A 19,263-nucleotide genomic window follows, 5' to 3' on the forward strand; every position below is an offset into this window, starting at 1 on the left:
TCAATGTTTCATAGTTCATATAATATAATTGTCTATTTGTATTGTGTATTTATCTTATGCTGTATTGCAAACATTGCCCAATAGTATTCTATATTTGTTCATTTGTATTATACCTTTTTTCAGGTTGTATTTGTTTATTCAATTTGTATATATTTTCTTTTTGCATTCTGTAATTGTTCATTATAACATTTCCATCAATATTCTTATAGGACTTGTGTTGGTACATTGTATTCTTAAGTATGATGTAGCTCATTTGGTCTCTTGTGCTAAGTATACCACATCTTCTTTTTGGTGGTCTAGCATGTGTTTGTTTTGCTTCAGCTTTTAATGTTGTCATGTTTAACCTTATCGTCTGTAACAGCTATCACATATATGACATAAGGGTAAAAGTGCAAGTATATAACTAAATACACATTAAGAGGTCAATTGACCAGTTTATCAAATGTTGTTTATTTTCAGATATTACTATATGCTGATATTTATTGCTGTTTGCAGTTCATTTCAATCTATAATAATATTCAAGACAGCTGATTCAGGATAATAACAAATAAATTGATTCGCCATGCGCAGCTGGTTAAGACTGCAGAGGTCAAACCCTGAACAGTTGAGGCAAAATGGATACAATATTGGAACTAGATACTGGTCTGAATTTGAATTGTAATTTAAAGATATTTGACACAGAGTAATTTCAATCAAAGAACTTAGAATTGGTAATATGATTTGTATTTATATTCATTTTTTTTGCTTTGGCGTGTCTATGCGAATTTCCAATGGAGTATGTTTGCAGCCATAATTACCCATTTAAATACATCATAAAATTCTTAAAAAATATAATTTAGTAGTGTAAATGAGGAATTAAATACTGTACAATTTGGTTGTTGGATGACCTCCAGGCCCTTACACTGCTTTTTAATTGTCCATTAACCAGGAAACCCTTGCTATTCCCACTTGTTCGCCCCTAATTCCCAATTGGCTTAAGACATAACCACCCAAAGCCAATCCTAACCATCCCTTTGTGGAATGGAAACTTGTGGTATAGTTTCAGAGAGATCCATACACCAGTCTACAAGTTATTATCTCGAAACTAGAAAAATGCTTATTTGGGCCCTATTATGGCTTCTTATTCCTAAAACTTAATATTTATGGCTGGATTGATCTCAACCTTATTTACATATATTTATACATGTACCTCTATGTCAGATTTGCTCTAAATGCTTAGTTTCATATATTATAAAAAAAAAAAGATGCATTATATCAAGGGGTTATGTTTTATTTTAGGCCATGTCCGCCATGTTCATGATGTTGGCAAGCATGGTAATCATGTAATCAAAAACTTTTAAAACAAAATACCCTATGAGGATTGCGGCCAGATTGGTTTCAGAGGAGACGTTTTTTGGTAAAATTTAACAGACCGTTTGATACAAAAGACACCAAGTGATGTGAAAAGTTCACTTAGCCAATTGGGCCAGGTGAGCTAAAATAAGACTTATATACATGATAAAGTCAATGATAGTGAGATGAGATATAACACAAAGTAAACATTTAATTACAGAAATGCATTACAAATTATGTCAATAGGTCAAATAAACATGATAGTACGATTTGACAGTACAAATGTATTCGCAGTTACAGAAAGAAACAAAAAAAACATTAAGTAACAATAAAACATCATGCATTAGAGTATAAAATCAATTAAAAGATATCCCAGGTATTTAGTGTTTTAACATTATGGACAGTCAAAGAAGACATGACCTGTGCAAGACCATAATAAAGTATGAACAGGCAGAAGATTAGTAAGAATTTAACCTTAAACAAAAATGTAAAAATGTACCATGTTACATGTATATATAGATATTTCGCAATCTCTAAATAGAAAATTATAGTGGATGTGTATTTATTCATACAGACATGACAGATCATGTACATACCATGTACAAAACAAATTAAAAAAGAATACAAATTTAGTTATGTTTTAATTTGTTGATGACAAAACTGATGTTAGTGCCAATTACAATGTACATGATGTAAACTATATTTAAAGATCTTAGTACAACATTAATAAGATAACCTAAACTAAAAGGTTTGTTTTTACTTAAAGGTTTGTTTTTACTGAAAGGTTTGTTTTTACTTATAAAAGGTTTGTTTTTACTGAAAGGTTTGTTTTTACTGAAAGGTTTGTTAAAAGGTTCAATAAGTTTACAACATGTACAAGGATCACATTGTGATTTCTGTAGTTTTAGTACAATATTTCTGTCTAATTTAGGATGTGAAATAGGGTTTTAATGAGTTGTCTACAAGTACATCTAAAGGAGTAGGTCCGGTAAGACCCCTTTTTGGCCCCAAAATATAACAGTTTTACAAAATTGTTAAAATGTAAACTTTTGGTTATTTATTGGACAGTTCAATGCTTCTGCTACATAAATATGGGCTGTTTTTGACAATACAACGCACATATATCGGGTTGTAGAACCATTAAATCATGCTAAATTACTGAAATCTTCAAAATTCTATCCTTTTAGTTAAATTTGAGAAGGTTTCAGTGTAAAACGAAAGTGGCCACATTCATGTTCATTCTTAATATTGAAATGGAAGTTGTATTTTATGATAATACATAACATATATAAAGGTTGTGGATGAATATGGATGCGGCCACTATCATTTTTGACAAAAACCATCTGAAAAGTGATGTTTTTTGGCATATTTGAGAGATTTTTCATATTTGAGCTTGAATCGGATCGTTTTTGATGACTAAAACAGTTAAAATCTTTCACAAAAACTAATTGAATCAAGTGAAATAGACACTTACAAATGAAGTGTTTAAAAAGTGGTCAAAATCTTTCGTCAGATGAAACTGAAATTTGAAGCCAAAATGAGTCCTAACCGGACCTACTCCTTTACTTATCTTGTTTAGAATCAAATCTTTGTACATGTACGTACCTATATATACATTATATATGAAAGAATTTAGTACATGTTTTAAATAAGTTATGGTAATAAAATCCCTGATTTAAAAATTTACAAGTGATCATGGTGATGTATTGATTACATTTGTTAAAATCTAAAACAACACTACATACATGGGCTGAAAGAACGAGTTGGAATATATATACAAGGTATTTACGTGTATAATGGCTATCATAATCCTACAAAACCTAAATAGTGACATTTTCCCAGGTATTAAATTGATTTGTGATCACTGTGAATTGATAACCCTTTAGTGAGTATGGTCCAAATACACCTTATCGCTATTCCCGGCTGACCAGGACGCTTGAACTTCTGATGTCAACAACAATCTATTAATATCACTTTTCCATTGTGGCGTCAGATATTTTGTTTGATGACGTCAAAATTTAATGGGAACCTGTGTGATATTCAGTAATGGAGAAAAAATAGCCATAAGGTGGGATATACTCATAAAAAAGTCATATGGTCTGGAATAGTGTTATAGACTCTCCTTTTATGTTCGATGTAGAGATTTGGTCTCTTAATCTTATTATTTAATGAATCAATAACACTTATATTATATTAACATGAGGTCACATTTATAACGATAAGATATAAATTTAAAAAAAAAGCATTATAGGGTGTTCGGTGGTTTTTGGCGGTGTGCGGTGCTGAATAGACCTACCGCCAGGTCTTGTATCGACGAACATGTGATTCCGACTTCGAGTTTTAATATTAAATAATAAAATGACAGGCTGTTATAATAAACCTTTTGAAGACAAATATTTCTTGATATTTAGATCTTTCTTTGTACAAAATTTCTTCTATTTCCAAACTAGCACTATAGCCAGCCCACTGGTCATTTTCTTCTCTAAACCATTTACCATCGATAACTGCCATCTCGTTTTTCAGCTATAGCCAGTTAAAATGAATTACCTCCCCTGACAACGGTCTCGTTAATGGGAACAAGAAGCGACATAAAGCGACAAGTTGACTTAGTGTCACTATAAAATCATTAAAAATTAAATCATTCAAATTTTTGTTTTATTTCAATCTGCTCCTTTAATTTAGGGGGGGGGGGGTAGGGTCTGAACACATAAACATTCTAAATAAAAAAACGCTGCACGGAAATCATAAAAATCGAGAAAAACGAAGCACGTGAACAGGTGAAATAAAATCGTAAATATTAATGAAAATAGTCACGGTAAGGGGACGACTATTTGATATTCTAAGGGGGAGGGGACAGGAGGATTTGTTTTTGATCCGTTATTTATTTTTGTAAATTAAGAAGACAGATTATTCATTTTCAAGCAAAAATTTTCAATTTCATTAAAGCAGAGACATATAATACAAGAGATTTGCAACTCGGCGAAATCCCGTGATTTCACTCGGCCAGATTTAACTGTTTCAGTGTTAAATTTAACATGATAATTAATTGAATAATTTAGTTCATACGTAATTATGTATTTCAATGTCATTTTAATTTTGATTATTTGTATTATTGAAAAAGAGACATTATTTGATATTGTATTAAAAATACGATATCAAATAATTAATACGTAAATTGTATGTCTTGTATCAGAGTTAATTTTATTTGATTGTTTCATAATGGGTTTCTATTAAATATACACCTGTCTCGGAGATATAATGTCACAGTGTGACATGTATATTCGGCTTGAATTATCCGATGGTCAGGTAAATCACAACCTGTTAAATAAAATTTAGTTCGTCGTACGTAAGTAGTTCATGAATATTCATGACATGTGACCATTTGTCCGCACTTAAAACCCGTGCGGTCATCTTTCTGACCATCGACTCTCGCTATAGCCTAAAGTAGACACGTGTATTATGTCCGAAGAAGAAATTTCTGCCGTGGAGCCAATGGACGAAAGTCAACTCTTAAAAGACGACGAAAGTGATCTTACTACAGCTGATGCAGTTTCCTTATTTAACAGTTCTTTAAATAAGGCCCTTCAGAGACAGAAAAGTGAGATTTTATCAGAGTTTAAAAAGACCCAAGTAAGCTCTGTCAATACAAACACACACACGTTAGTCAGTGGTCAACCCTCTACAATTGCTTCCCAGTCTCCGTCATTTGAATTCAGACAGGAAGGGATTAAAATACAGTTTAATTTTAACACCGACCGTATTTCTTCATTAAGAAGAATTGAACATTTGCTAACTTCCGAGTCACTTGATCAAACTCTTGACCTACAGTCTATTGTTAAAACTGAGCTTGACACTTTGAACCAGCGAAACAAAATTCTGAAAATCGCTGATCGCCATGGGTGGGATACCGTTCACGAATATCTGGACGATCCTCTTGCTGACAATGTTGAAGATGCTTCAAAGTTACGCACTGCCGTTTTCAGAGCTAACCGTAAACGTACAGCTAACAAGCCTTACAGCAGAGGTGGTGACAGAGGAGGTTTCAATGCTAGAGAATTTTTTCGTGGCTTCAGCAAAGAATCTGGACCCAGAAATGACAACTACAGTCAACAAAACAACTCCCAGCAGCAGTACAACGACGGACTGTGCTTTTACTGCAAAAGACCAGGACACACTGCCCGTTTCTGTCCCTTCAAAGCACGTGCCTTCAGTAGTACCAAGTCAGCACCAGCCACTATTACAAGTGCTCCATCCCTGTCTTAATGAAAAAGTTGAGTATGATATAGAATTTGATAGTTATGAATATACTGATGGCAATAAGACTGTAAAAAATCGATTAAAAGATCATGTTCAGTTTTGGGAAGATAGTTTAAAACCTTCTGAATTAGTTTTAAGCACTGTAAAATTTGGTTACGTTATTCCTTTTATTCAAGAACCTCCATCAGTTTATTTGAATAATAACAGATCAGCATTTAATAAATTCCTCATTTGTTTTGAAAGCTATTACAGAATTAAAACTGAATGGTTGTATTACTGAAGTTTCAAATAAACCTTATGTAATAAATCCTCTAACTGTAGCCATCAGTGATTCGAAGAAAGAGAGATTAGTTTTAGATCTGAGACATGTTAACAAATATGTACAAAAACAGAAAATAAAATTTGAAGGGGTTAAAGAGGCCAAGCAATACGCAAAAAAGTTTTTTTTCATGCTAAAGTTCGATTTACGTCATGGTTATCATCATATTAATATACACCCAGAACATCAGAAATTTCTAGGTTTTTCCTGGGTAATTGATGGACAAGAAAGATATTTTATTTTCTCAGTTTTACCTTTTGGGCTATCTTCAGCTGGACATATTTTTACTAAAGTTGTTCGTACATTAGTTAACTTTTGGAGATCACAAAGTTTCCCGATTATTGTGTATTTGGACGACGGATGGGCTTGTGACAGTAGGGAAAGATGTGTACGCATGTCCAAATCTGTTTTACATACTTTATTGAAATCTGGGTTTTTACCAAATTTTGAGAAATCAATTTTTTCACCAGTGCAAAAATTAGACTGGTTAGGTTTTTCATGGAATCTGGTATCTGGCGTTATTGAAGTTCCCAGAAAGAAAATTGAAAAAATACAGTTAAAAATTGAAAAAATTCTTTCAGATAATCGTTCAACTGCTAGAAACTTGGCATGTGTTCTTGGTAAAATCATATCTTTGATCCCAGCTTTTGGTCAGATTTGCCAATTGATGACACGTAATTTATGCATGTCTGTTTGCCAGAGAAATACTTGGGACTCATATTTTGAAATTTCCACCCAAGTCAAAACCGAACTTGAGTTTTGGAAAAGTAATTGTAAATCTATACCTAATATATTGGTATGTCCTATACACAAGATTCCAGAACGTATTATTTTTTCCGACGCCAGTATGTATGCTGGAGCAAGTTTTGTCGATGGTAATGTTTTACAAATTGCTCATTATATGTTTAGCGAACAAGAAAGACTTAAGAGCTCCACATGGAGAGAGTTGAAATCTGTCGAGTTTATATTAGAAAGTATGTTTGCACAGTTAGCAGGAAAACTTGTAAAAATTTATACTGACAATCAAAATGTCGTGCATATTTGTCGAGTTGGCAGCATGAAGCCTGATTTACATGAACTTGCTATGAATATTTATACAACTTGCATAGTTAATAGTATTACGATTGAGGTTGAGTGGATCCCTCGATCCGAAAAGGTACAAGCAGATTACTTAAGTAGAATTTTTGATTTTGATGATTGGGCTGTGCACGACAGCGTTTTTCTTATGTTTAATAACAGATGGGGGATATTTACGTTTGACAGATTTGCAGACGATAAAAATCATAAAATTGCACGGTTTAATTCAAAGTTTTGGGTTCCAGGAACGACAGGAGTCGACGCTTTCGCTTTCGACTGGTCAGGAGAAAACAACTGGATTGTGCCTCCAGTCTGCTTAGTTTGCCGAGTTTTAAATCATATGTTAACTTGTCGCGCAAAAGGTGTATTGGTAGTTCCTAAATGGAAGTCTGCTCTATTTTGGCCTATGGTTTGGAACAACACAGAAAATAAATTTAACGATTTTATCACAGATTTTGATGAATTTGATCGTCCTAAACATTTCTTTTTATCTGGTTCAGATAGAGACAGTGTTTTTTCTAAATCCCCCCATTCATCAGTAGCGTCCTTGTTTTTAAACTTGATTGTTCATCGTAGGAGGTCACATTCCTTTGTACGGTTCAATGCACAATTTTACTATCGGGTATAAATTTTTACTACACGGTAAAATACACGTATCAAAATAGGTAATTACTACGGAATGGACCCACACGCTTACATATGTATACATTATTAGTTCAAAGTATATTAGCTTTAAAGAATTAAGATGCACCTTGTGCGGTTATAATTTGAGTAGCACCTTGTGCAGTATATAATTCAGATGCACCTTTTGCAGTTTATTTTTGAGATGCACCTTGTGCAGTATATAATTGAGAAGCACTTTGTGCAGTTTATAATTGAGATGCACCCTGTGCAGTTTATAATTGAGATGCACCTTGTGCAGTTTGTAATTGCGAAGCACCTTGTGCAATATATAATTGAGAAGCACCTTGTGCAGTTTATAATTGAGAGGCACCTTGTGCAGTATAAAATCACAAAGCACCTTGTGCAGTTTAAATGCAAAAATGCACCTTGTGCAGACTTTAATTGAGAATTACATTATGCGGTTACAGTACAAAAAGATTTAAGATAAGAGATGCACCGAGTGCGTTTTAAAATATGCTCCTTGTACAGGTGTTTAAGATGCACTTTGCATGATTGTTCCGTTTTAAGTGATATATTTATATTTATCATTAAGCTAAGTTTTATTTATGTTTCATTATTACAGGACAGTGCAACATGGAGGAAAATTTCTCAGTTTGCGAATTCAAATCAAGAGTTTACCGGATGTGAAAAAAGCATTTTCAATATTGTGAGAAGCAGTAAAGCAGTTTCTACAAATAAAAAGTATGATGTGTATTTCAAAAAATTTAAAGAATGGTGTATTTCATATAAAGTTATTCCGTTACCTGCAAGTGTATCATCCGTTGCAGTTTATATTAGTGGCCTTGTGCAGCGATCCGTATCTGAGTCTGTTTTATTAGCTCATTTTTATAGCATAAAGTGGTATCATGATTTCAGCTTAGTGTGCAATCCGTGTGAAGACAAGCTTATGCAGATGATGACTGAAGGAGCTAAGCGAATTCTAAGTAAACCAGTTTTGAAAAAAGAGCCAATTACAGCAGATCATTTACAGAAGATAGTGGACAAAATTGGTAGTGATCGTGCTCATTTGCCGAATGTTAGAATTTGTGCTATGATGTTAGTTGGTTATGCTGGATTTTTACGCTACAGTGAGATAGAAAATTTAAAAAAGTGTAACATAAATTTTTTTGACACTTATGTTTCTTTGAATATTGAAACTGGGAAAACTGATGTATATAGAAGGGGTAATAATGTTATAATTTCTAAAACAAATTTGCCTACCTGTCCAGTAGTTTGGTTATTGACATACATTAATTTAGCTAAATTGGCTTTGGATTCTAATCAATATGTATTTCGTTCTGTTAGATTTTTTAAGTCAGTAAACTCTTATAAGTTAGCAGAGGTTAATCGTCCTTTATCTTATACTAGAGCTAGGGAGTTACTTTTGGGCACATTAACTGCGATTGGTCTTGATTGTAAACTTTTTTGTCTTCATAGTTTGCGCAGTGGTGGTGCAACTGCTGCTGCAAGAAATGACGTTTCTGATCGTTTAATTAAAGAGCATGGAAGGTGGCGTACCGATTTTGCTAAAGATGGTTATATCAAAGATTCTGTTAAAAAGCAACTAACGGTTTCGTCAAATCTTGGTATATAACAGGTTATAGATATTTAACAATTTTGGTGATATTATTCAGCTCAATTATACTATGAATTTGCTATTTTTTCCCTTTGTCTCGAGGTTATAGCGAGTAGCACACCTACTTTTATGTCGTTTGTTCTTTGTTAATGCCATAGAATATCAATTACTTTATATTCGGACGAACGTAGTGAGGGAGAATATAAAATGAGTTTTATGTGACACCTGGTACACCGTGACGAAGTAGTTACACCGCAGGTGTACACACTCCTTCCGAAAATATTATTTACAAATTATAAAATTAAATAATGTGTAGAAAAAAAAACTTAATTTGTTTGATAAATATCATGATCGACTTTGTCTTATATTTTAATAATTTGTATAGATCATTATAAAATGATTACTTTCTGGTTTCATTATTAATTTAGCTTGTATTGGGTTGATTTTTTTATGATTGTCTGTAAATTGTTTTCTAATTGTGTTTTTCGAAATATTATGAGCTTGCATTCAGTTGTTTTTTTGATTGTCGGTAAATTTATGAATTGTCCTTTTCACGGATTGTGTATTTAGTTAGGACTTACATTTAATGATCATTTAATAGAAAATTGCAATATAAGTCTCACTTTTGACGTCGAATATAAAGGGATTAACCATATTGTAAGCGTAATGTACATGTTTCCCTTCTTTTTTTTACTTTTAGACTAGTTAAAATCTCCTTTTAATTTTGAAACAAATGTGTGAATAGTTAAACAACATTTTGACTTGATAGTTAGTTAAAACCCTTTTTTTTTTACTTTATACAAACTGCACGAAAATGTGTCTTCCTTTGTTGTTGATCAGGCTAAATTGATGCTTGCTTAACGTCCAGTAGCAAATATTTCATTATTTTGTTGTTGTTGATCAGGTTGATTTAATTGATGGTTGCTTAACGTCCAGTGGCAACTATTTCATATATTTTTTTACATATTGATGTGCGAGTGTATGACATTCATTTTTTTCTGTACAGTATATGCAATATAATGTCTAACTCTCCACAAGAAACCAAATGATACAGACATCAACATTTTAAGGTGACTAAAAGGCTCTAAGCAATGCGTACAATTCATACTGCACTGTCAACTATACAAGGTCTATTTAAGAAAAAGGTTTCACACATCAAACAAGAAAACTCACTGTCTTATTTATGAACAAAATAATAAAAAAAAATCCAAATATGATATATACAGCAACACACCAGTGAATTACAGGCTCCTTACTTTGGGAAAGCACATACATAATAAAGGCATGATAATAGATTTAACCATAATCACAAGCCGTATAATTTTATGTCCTTGTTTGTTGTTTTTCCCCACAGTAATCATATCAATAAAACCTATAAACCAATTTATCGCTATTTTGCGCATTTTTCTTTTGATCTTTTTTTGTGATAATTTTCATATCATGCTTCTCGCCTGAGATGGAAAAAATATCGCTAGAAACTAAGCAGGCACGTGCATTGCTAACGAAATTGACATTGAAATTGACAACGTTGTCATAGGTAAAATAGCGATAAACAGATTATCATTGGTCATCTCAACTCGATTGCTTTTCTCACTTTCGCTGTTCCAGCTCAAGCGAGAAAACCAATCTCGTTGAGATAATCAACGATAATTATAGATTATCGTTGATTATCTCAACGAGATTGGTTTTCTCGCTTGAGCTGGAACAGCGAAAGTGAGAAAAGCAATCGAGTTGAGATGACCAATGATAATCTGTTTATCGCTATTTTACCTATGACAACGTTGTCAATTTCAATGTCAATTTCGTTAGCAATGCACGTGCCTGCTTAGTTTCTAGCGATAATTTTTCCATCTCAGGCGAGAAGCATGATATGAAAATTATCACAAAAAAAGATCAAAAGAAAAATGCGCAAAATAGCGATAATCTATAATAATGTGGTGTGGCGTTTGAATAAACCAATTACATCTGTAAAAAAAACACCTACATACATCCCAGTATTCTGAAATGAAAAGGACCAGTCAGACTGAGAATCAGAACATGTACATGTATTTATGTATACAATATATCTAGAATATCACTACACATTATTCCATCCTTTTTCAATAACTAAACCAAAATGTGAGAGAACAAAAACAATTCCAGGTATAAATAATATTTTTATTATCAAACATTTATTCATAATGTTACTGTCAATGATAACTGAGAGTTTTATTATCATTTCCCTGCAACTGATCTGGTACAGTTCTTATATGTATTATATGTCTCTGATTAAAGCTAGGGACTGATTATTCATTTTCACAACTATATTTTTGATATTCGAAAACATACAATTTTTAAATGATTCGTTTATCATAAATAATAGTATAATAAATAATAAAATATAGTATATTCAAGTCATTATGTACCATTTAATTACACTAACCATCCCCCTTTACATCCATTGTATTAAAGTTAGGTTATAACTAGACACTTTTAAATGTATTGGCAAACATATACTACGCCGAGCGGAGCGAGGCAACTTGGTGACATTTTTTGAAGGGCTTTGGGGCTGAAGGCCCAAGAAGCTATAGAACAATAGCTGGAATAAACTGGATTCAATCTTTTTTATCTAACAGAACTCAAACAGTCCTTCTCGAAAACACAACATCTGAAAAAAATCCAGTAACATCAGGCGTTCCTAAGGGCACTGTACCAGGACCAATACTCTTTCTTATCTACATCAATGATTTACCTGACTACCTTAAACACAGCCAAATAAGACTCTTTGCAGACGACAGCATTATCTACCGGCCTATTACCTGCCAAAACGATTGTATTAAGCTTCAAGAAGACATAGAAGCAGCTATAAAATGGGAACACGATTGGCTCATGTCATTCCACCCTGACAAATGTAACATCTTAAGAGTCTCAACAAAGAAAAAACAAATTCACTTTTATTACAACATGCACGGTCATATCCTAGAACAAGTACAATCAGCTAAATATCTAGGCATTAAAAATCTCTTCAGATCTCAAATGGAACAAACAGTCATATACAACAATCAGCACAATCTAATTAAACTATTGATCTTTAATTAGATTGCAATCAGCAGCAAAAGCAAATCAATCTTTATCTTTCGTCAGACGCAATCTAAAAATTAGTTCAAAATTAGTGAAGGAAAGAGCATATCAAACTATAATAAGAACAAAACTCGAATACTGTTGTACCGTTTGGGACCCATACACATCAGAAAATATATACAGACTGGAACAAGTGCAAAGAAGAGCTGCACGATATACATGCAACAGATTTCACAACACCAGCAGTGTATCTGATATGCTTCAAAATCTGAAATGGAAAACCTTACAAGAACCAGAGACATATATACACACTATTAAGGAAATTTACGCAAATGTTCCATAAATAATTTTATTTTAGGTGAATCGACAATTAAACATATATTTTTTTATATATGACAAAGTTGACTCATTTCTTTTTTTGAAATGTTAAAAGACTATTTTTGTTCTCCTAATTTTATATACACTATAGTATTGCCGAGTGCTTCTGTTAAAATAAAGTTCTGGTCATGGTTAAAATAATATGTCAGAATTTGTTAATTTTTAAAAACAATTACCAAGTAATAATCCCTCCGGTAATAATTATTAAAAAATGTCCTTTATTTATTCAAGATTTAGTTGTAATAAAAAACAATTCATATAATTTCAGGTATGTAAACACTGCTGAGGTACCTAGACCTAGAACCTCCAGTTATGGTAAAAGATCTTTTAGATTTGAGGCAGCACAAGTATGGAACTCACTTCCTAATGTGGCTAGACTCATGACTTCTTTTGACCAGATTAGGAATTACATAAATTCCTGGTGTGGGGGTCAAAAATGCTTCTGCAGTTCATGTCGTTTCCATCCAGTGCTGTCACAAAGCTGATATTTCTTTCTTTCTTTTTATAATGGCCTTTTGCTCTGCTTTTTATGCATTTTTTAAATATATATCTGCCATTAAATGCTAGTGCTTATTTTTATTTATTTATTGTTTGTATGCTTTTAGTTTGTTATATTTTATGATCGTCAAGTGATTTGTTGATTCCCCCGCTTCAATGCACATAGAGGCGCTTGCCACATGAGCTTTGACTCTGGAGGCTCACAAATCAAATAGAAGTTTGCTTTCATTATATTGCATGTTTTATTTGGTAGTATTTGCATGATGCTGCATGATTTTTATTGTGATAGTCGGTTAAAGAGCTCACCAGAGCTCATGTTTTCTCTGTTATAATGTATATATATGCCGACTCTAAATAAAATTTACTTACTTACTTACTTACTTATTCAGGTGATCGGAGGGCAATAAATTGCGTAATCGCACACCTGTGAATCAACAGTCATAACTCTATTAATAAGGACCTAATTACCGGAAAAATCGGACACGCACAAATTCACTGTGTAATTAAACAAACTATTGCAAAGATATGCCGTACCGAAAATTTTCTTGTACCAAGGATTTGTATAGTTACAAATCCTTGCTTGTACTAATGATAACAATTGAGCATTACCAGATTTGAAATTTTAATTATGAAATGCATATCATATAAAAATATTTTTCTCAATAAATGCTTAAAGATAAATATAACATTCAAGTATTTTTATTAGAAAGGAAAAATCTGATATAATTTTCCCATTGCTTTTCTTGTTAATCTATCGAGGTTATTCATCCCCGACTTGATTGCATGTTCTAAATTTTATAGCCTGGGGTCCTGGCTAATCTTGTCAGTATACGACGCGCAGCTAGATATCGGGCGGGATACCAGGCTAGATTGCATGTTCTAAATTTTATAGCCTGGGTGTCCTGGCTAATCTTGTCAGTATACGACGCGCAGCTAGATATCGGGCTTGGATACCAGGCTATAAATTTTATCGACGAGAATCTCATTCCGGGCACCGATCTTTAACGGGATTTCACGGAGTTGCCAATCTCTGTGTATATATGTCTCTGCAAGAACGAAGGCTTAAAATCAGATTACAAATGTTCCACAAAGTAATAAATAACGAAATTGCAATACTATCTCAAGATATTCTGATAAAAAGCCAGTCCAAAACAAGATCTACTCATCAATTAACATTCAGACAGCTCCAATGCAATAAAGACAGTTTTAAATTCTCATTCTTCAGCCAAACAATCAAAGACTGGAATAAACTACCACCTGAAATTTCGAACAAAACTTCTACAGACAACTTTAAGGATGCACTTACCCATGAAGTACTCCTTAAAACCTTTTCTCACTTAAACTAAATGTACCTTTTGTTTTGATCTTAATTTAAAAAAATAAATAAATATAAAATGTAAAAATTAAAAGTTCAATAAAATCGTAAAGCTTAAAAATAAAGAAAAAATGAAATTAATTTTAAAAAGCAACCTCAATCAGGCATGCGCCAGAATGTAATCTTCAAAATGTTGATGGTTTTCTGTAACTAAAGAAGAAGAAGAACAAATGATGCAAAATTATGCTTTCTGGGTGTTCCGAAGACCCTTTAGTAATCTGAAAATGAAGTTTTGTTTAAATGATTTGTTTACAATATTTTGGTCTCAAAGAAAAATGTATAAATTCAGTGTAAGACTGAAGTTTCTAGGGACAACATCAAAAGACCAATGTGCCTGATAAAGCAAAAATGGAATTTACAAAGTTATATAAGTCTGTGGCTGCTGTTTTTTTTTTTTTTATATAAATTCATGATCAAGTTTATAACAAAATTACTATAAGATTACAAAAGGAATGCAACACTAACAGAATACAGAAAGGCAATCAATGAACAAAAGACAAATAAATAAGAAACATTGATCCCGAAAAATCAGGGCTATAAGTCTGAGGGAAAACAAAATTTTCTTCTTGCAAGGCCGTGAACACAATTTGATATGGAGACAATAGTTTAGTTATGCAACATCAAAAAATCTTTCTTATAAAAAAACCCATCTTGGTATGGCTCTATGAAGTCAATTATTGAAATGATCCCAGGCATCAATCATCTATCTTTACCATTACCAAAAATAAATAGCTTCAAAGCATAATTTGAAAAAAAAAATTTTTTATAGACTTGTGTAACACTGAATTGGTCAAGCATTCAGATAGTAAACTTAGAACTTAATTATGTTACATCTAAATCATTTTTGAAAGAGAAAAATGTCTTTCCATTATAAGGAATTTTGAACAGAGAAGAAGCTTAACAAAGCTCAGAATTTCATCACACCACTTATACATGTTATAAGAATTGAGTCAGGAATTCGAAGGTATCAGGGTACTCTCCTAAATGACAGAACTTGTACTCGTTGTAACTCCGGAGATATGTGGAGGATGAATATCATTTTCTATTCCAATGTGGTAAATTTAATGATGACCGCATTCATCTATTTCAAGAGATTACTAAAAGTTGCCCCAACTTTTTAACTCTTAACGCAAGAGATAAACTGATATAGTTTATGAACACAGAAAATAAGTCTATTCTCACTGCTGCATGTAAAGGAGTATGTTCGATAAGGTCCTAAAATGGCCCCCCTTTTTAGCGTAAATTTCAAACTCGGATTTATCGACCAATATCACGATAAATTATAGCTAATACATTGACTAGCTAGGATATTAACCATTTTGTTGAGCATTTTACGTTTCTGCGTTTCATTATGACGCCAAAAGTTGTACTCATAGATATAGGGAGATGTGGTGTGAGTGCCAATGAGACAACTCTCCATCCAAATAACAATTTAAAAATTAAACCATTATAGGTTAAAGTACGGCCTTCAACACGGAGCCTTGGCTCACACCGAATAACAAGCTATAAAGGGCCCCAAAATTACTAGTGTAAAACCATTCAAACGGGAAAACCAACGGTCTAATCTATATAAACAAAACGAGAAACGAGAAACACGTATATATTACATAAACAAACGACAACTACTGTACATCAGATTCCTGACTTAGGACAGGTGCAAACATTTGCAGCGGGATTAAACGTTTTAATGGGCCCAAACCTTCTCCCTTTTTCTGAAACAATAGCATAACATCACAACATATAAAAACATACGATAAAATATCAATTAGCAGACTTAACTCAATCAAAAAACGTATGATTACACAATGAATTGATTTTACATGAAAAAAATCAATGAAAATGGGTAAATTTCCATAGATTATTGGACAGGAAACATAGAGCGCATACGTCGACAACAAAGATCTTTTAAAATAATGCTTGTAAAGACATTTCACATGTCTTATTCGAATCTTAAGCTTGTCGACGCCTGCGCTCTATGTTTCCTGGACCTTTATTTGGTTGAAATCTAGCTGATTTTGTCAAATTTCACCAAAATCCCTTATTTTGACCTTTTATGGATGTAAAAATCAACGTGTTAGAATTAAACTTTGACAAAAACTGTTCTGTTTAACTTTCTAACATGTCTTTAAGGCAACTTAAAACATGTATGGCTTTGTAACTAACTTTATAATTGGGGCCAAATATGGCCCTTACCGAACTTACTCCTTTGTTTCGAAAAATTGTTAAATATGTGGCTTTCTTGTCTGCTTTCCGACACGAGGAGGACTGTGTAAATAACACAGTTCCTTGAATACCGCCCCTTGGTGTATGTTGCAGTAGAGAAACCTACACTATTCTCAATACCTATTACTGCAGTATATTTTATTTGCTGTGAATACACATAAACTTTTTACATTTGTGTTTGTTTTTTTGCATCAGATACGAAGAGGATTGTTAAAGCTTTTAAGCTCATAATCCTAGAGCATCGTTCGTTGGTGTTTGTTGCAGCTAAAAAATCATTTAGATTCATACATTTCCAGCATAAAATTAAAAAATCAAGTGAGAAAAAAATAAATAACTATGTTTGCCACAACTCTCATGACTCTGGAGCAGCAACTCTTAAATATTTTTTTTCATTTAACAAATAATACCTGTATAACTTTATCATGTTTATTTTAATAGATTATTTTATAAATGTTATGTAAAATACTTTATGTTGTATCACTTATAAATGTAATGTGTATATGTCCCCTGGGAACCTAATTTGGAAAAATAAAATGTATCTTATCTTATCGTATCTTATAATTACGATACACAATATATACGATACATAAAGACAATACTATGGTAAAATATATTGGCATTATTATGAGTGCAGTATCCTTACGTGTATGAAAATAATTGCTGATATTTTATCAGGGATAACCCATGAAAGCTCTAAACGGCTTATAGTTTCGACATACAAAAAAAAATCAAAAAATGATAACACACAAATTAATATGACATAAAAATTCATATAACAATAATTTATATAAAAATAGGATTAATATAAATATTGAAAAAAAATAAAGCATTCATGGCTGCAATACGATTGAAACGTTAAATTTCATTGTAACAGTAATGGAACCCGGGGGGGGGGGGGATATTGACTATCCTTTTAGGTATAACTGTGCCGACAGCACTTGCCAAATCATACCCTGTTCTTGTCAGAAAAACATTGAAAAACATATACCCTGTTCTAAACAGAAATATATTAAAAAAAACATACCCTGTTCTAGATACGCTCAGAAAATTTATACCCTGTTTTAGACCGTATAACATAGATACTGTTCTAGACCCAAGTTCCAGACTGTATCATAAACAGTTAAATAAGCGATACTGTTCTAGACAAATACTTTGTTTAAAAAAAGACCCTGTTCTAACCAGCAGGACATGAAAAAAGGACCCTGTTCTAATCAGTAGGGCATGCAAAAGCGACCCTGTTTTGCGGCACCCGCTTATATAAGGAATCACTGAAGCGTGACTGGAGCGGCTCCCCTCTTAGGCAGTCAGTGGGCACCCACTTTAGAAAATTTCTAGATCCGCCAGTGTTATTGCTAGGGTACTCTCTACGAGGTCCGCGTTCGAAGTATAAATAGTGGGTTCAGTTCCAAGTTGTACCGACTGTGCAAGGACTACAAGGGCTGTTTAGCCAGTCAAGGGTGTTAAAAACTTCAATTTGTTGTTGTTCGAGTTGTCATTTGTACCGAAGACACCAAACAAAGAACATCGGAAAGGTAGGAAAGGAAGTAGTTGACAGCAGGCAAAAGGTTTAGTTTAAGTGAAGTTAAGTGCTTAGAACCTCTGGACAGAATATAGAAAGGCTGGTACTATTGGTTTGGTATGTAGATTGTCCAAACAAGACTGGTGCTAAGGTTTTGCGTCTGACATCTCTCACTATTGCAGTCAGTGTTTGCTGACATAACGATGCCTAGTGCTACCCTGTTCTTCCAACAGTTATATATATCTTTTTGATACGGTACTACGAATTAAAGGTTACATAGTTCAAATTTGTTTCATACATTAGTTTTGTAATACTTGGTTCCATACATTTAGGTTTCACCCAGTTTCATACATTTAGTTTTCAGCAAGCTTCATTCATTAAGGTTTCAGCCAGTTTCATACATTTAAAGGCGTTTTTTTTTATTGTTTCAACTGGTTCAATACATTTAGGTTTCAATACAGTTTCATACATTTAGGTTCAGTCAGTTTCATGTATTTAAGTTCCTAGAAGTGTTTTACTTACCTCCAGCTGATTCAAGCAGAGCTATGGATTCGGATTTATATTTTTAAAATTTGCTTCAACAAGTTTAAAGTTACCAGAAATAAGGAAAAAGTATATTGTGTGGCTATTAAAATTCACGTGTAGGACAGAAAATAGATTTAAGTTTCATTCATTAAGGTTTCAGCCAGTTTCATACATATTTAAAGGCGATTTTTTTTTATTGTTTCAGCTGATTCAATACATTTAGGTTTCAATACAGTTTCATACATTTAGGTTTCAGCCAGTTTCGTGTATTTAGGTTCCTAACATTTGGTTTAACTCGAGTATCAGATTGAAAGGGTTTTAAACTTTTTTATTTTACCAGTTTCGAGTTAAGTTCAAAGGTGTTGAAATTCGTTTTATTCCCCACCCGGTTACAATTTACACGTGTCATGGAATTGGTGTAAACTATAAAACAAATATCAAGTCAATATCTTCAAGCATGA

General features: G+C 32.8%; 2 protein-coding genes across 3 annotated transcripts in view; one reads left to right on the plus strand and one right to left on the minus strand.

Moving 5' to 3' along the window:
* Nucleotides 1-3,893, minus strand: part of LOC134681046 (spermidine synthase-like) — a 55,650-nt gene extending 51,757 nt beyond the window's left edge. For both annotated transcript variants that reach the window (XM_063540436.1, XM_063540435.1), the window contains exon 1: nucleotides 3,713-3,893. In XM_063540436.1, the coding sequence (XP_063396506.1) occupies nucleotides 3,713-3,843 (131 nt within the window). In that variant the 5' untranslated portion in view covers nucleotides 3,844-3,893. The remainder of the gene's footprint in view (nucleotides 1-3,712) is intronic.
* A 764-nt stretch (nucleotides 3,894-4,657) lies between these two features.
* LOC134681047 (uncharacterized) lies at nucleotides 4,658-9,341 on the plus strand. Its single transcript, XM_063540437.1, has 2 exons — nucleotides 4,658-5,602; nucleotides 8,232-9,341. The coding sequence occupies exon 1, from the start codon at nucleotides 4,792-4,794 to the stop codon at nucleotides 5,593-5,595; it is 804 nt and encodes a 267-aa protein (XP_063396507.1). The 5' UTR covers nucleotides 4,658-4,791; the 3' UTR covers nucleotides 5,596-5,602; nucleotides 8,232-9,341.
* The last annotated feature ends 9,922 nt before the right edge of the window (nucleotides 9,342-19,263 follow it).

The sequence above is a fragment of the Mytilus trossulus genome, chromosome 8 (genome assembly GCF_036588685.1).
Source record: "Mytilus trossulus isolate FHL-02 chromosome 8, PNRI_Mtr1.1.1.hap1, whole genome shotgun sequence".
Lineage (NCBI taxonomy): Eukaryota > Metazoa > Mollusca > Bivalvia > Mytilida > Mytilidae > Mytilus > Mytilus trossulus.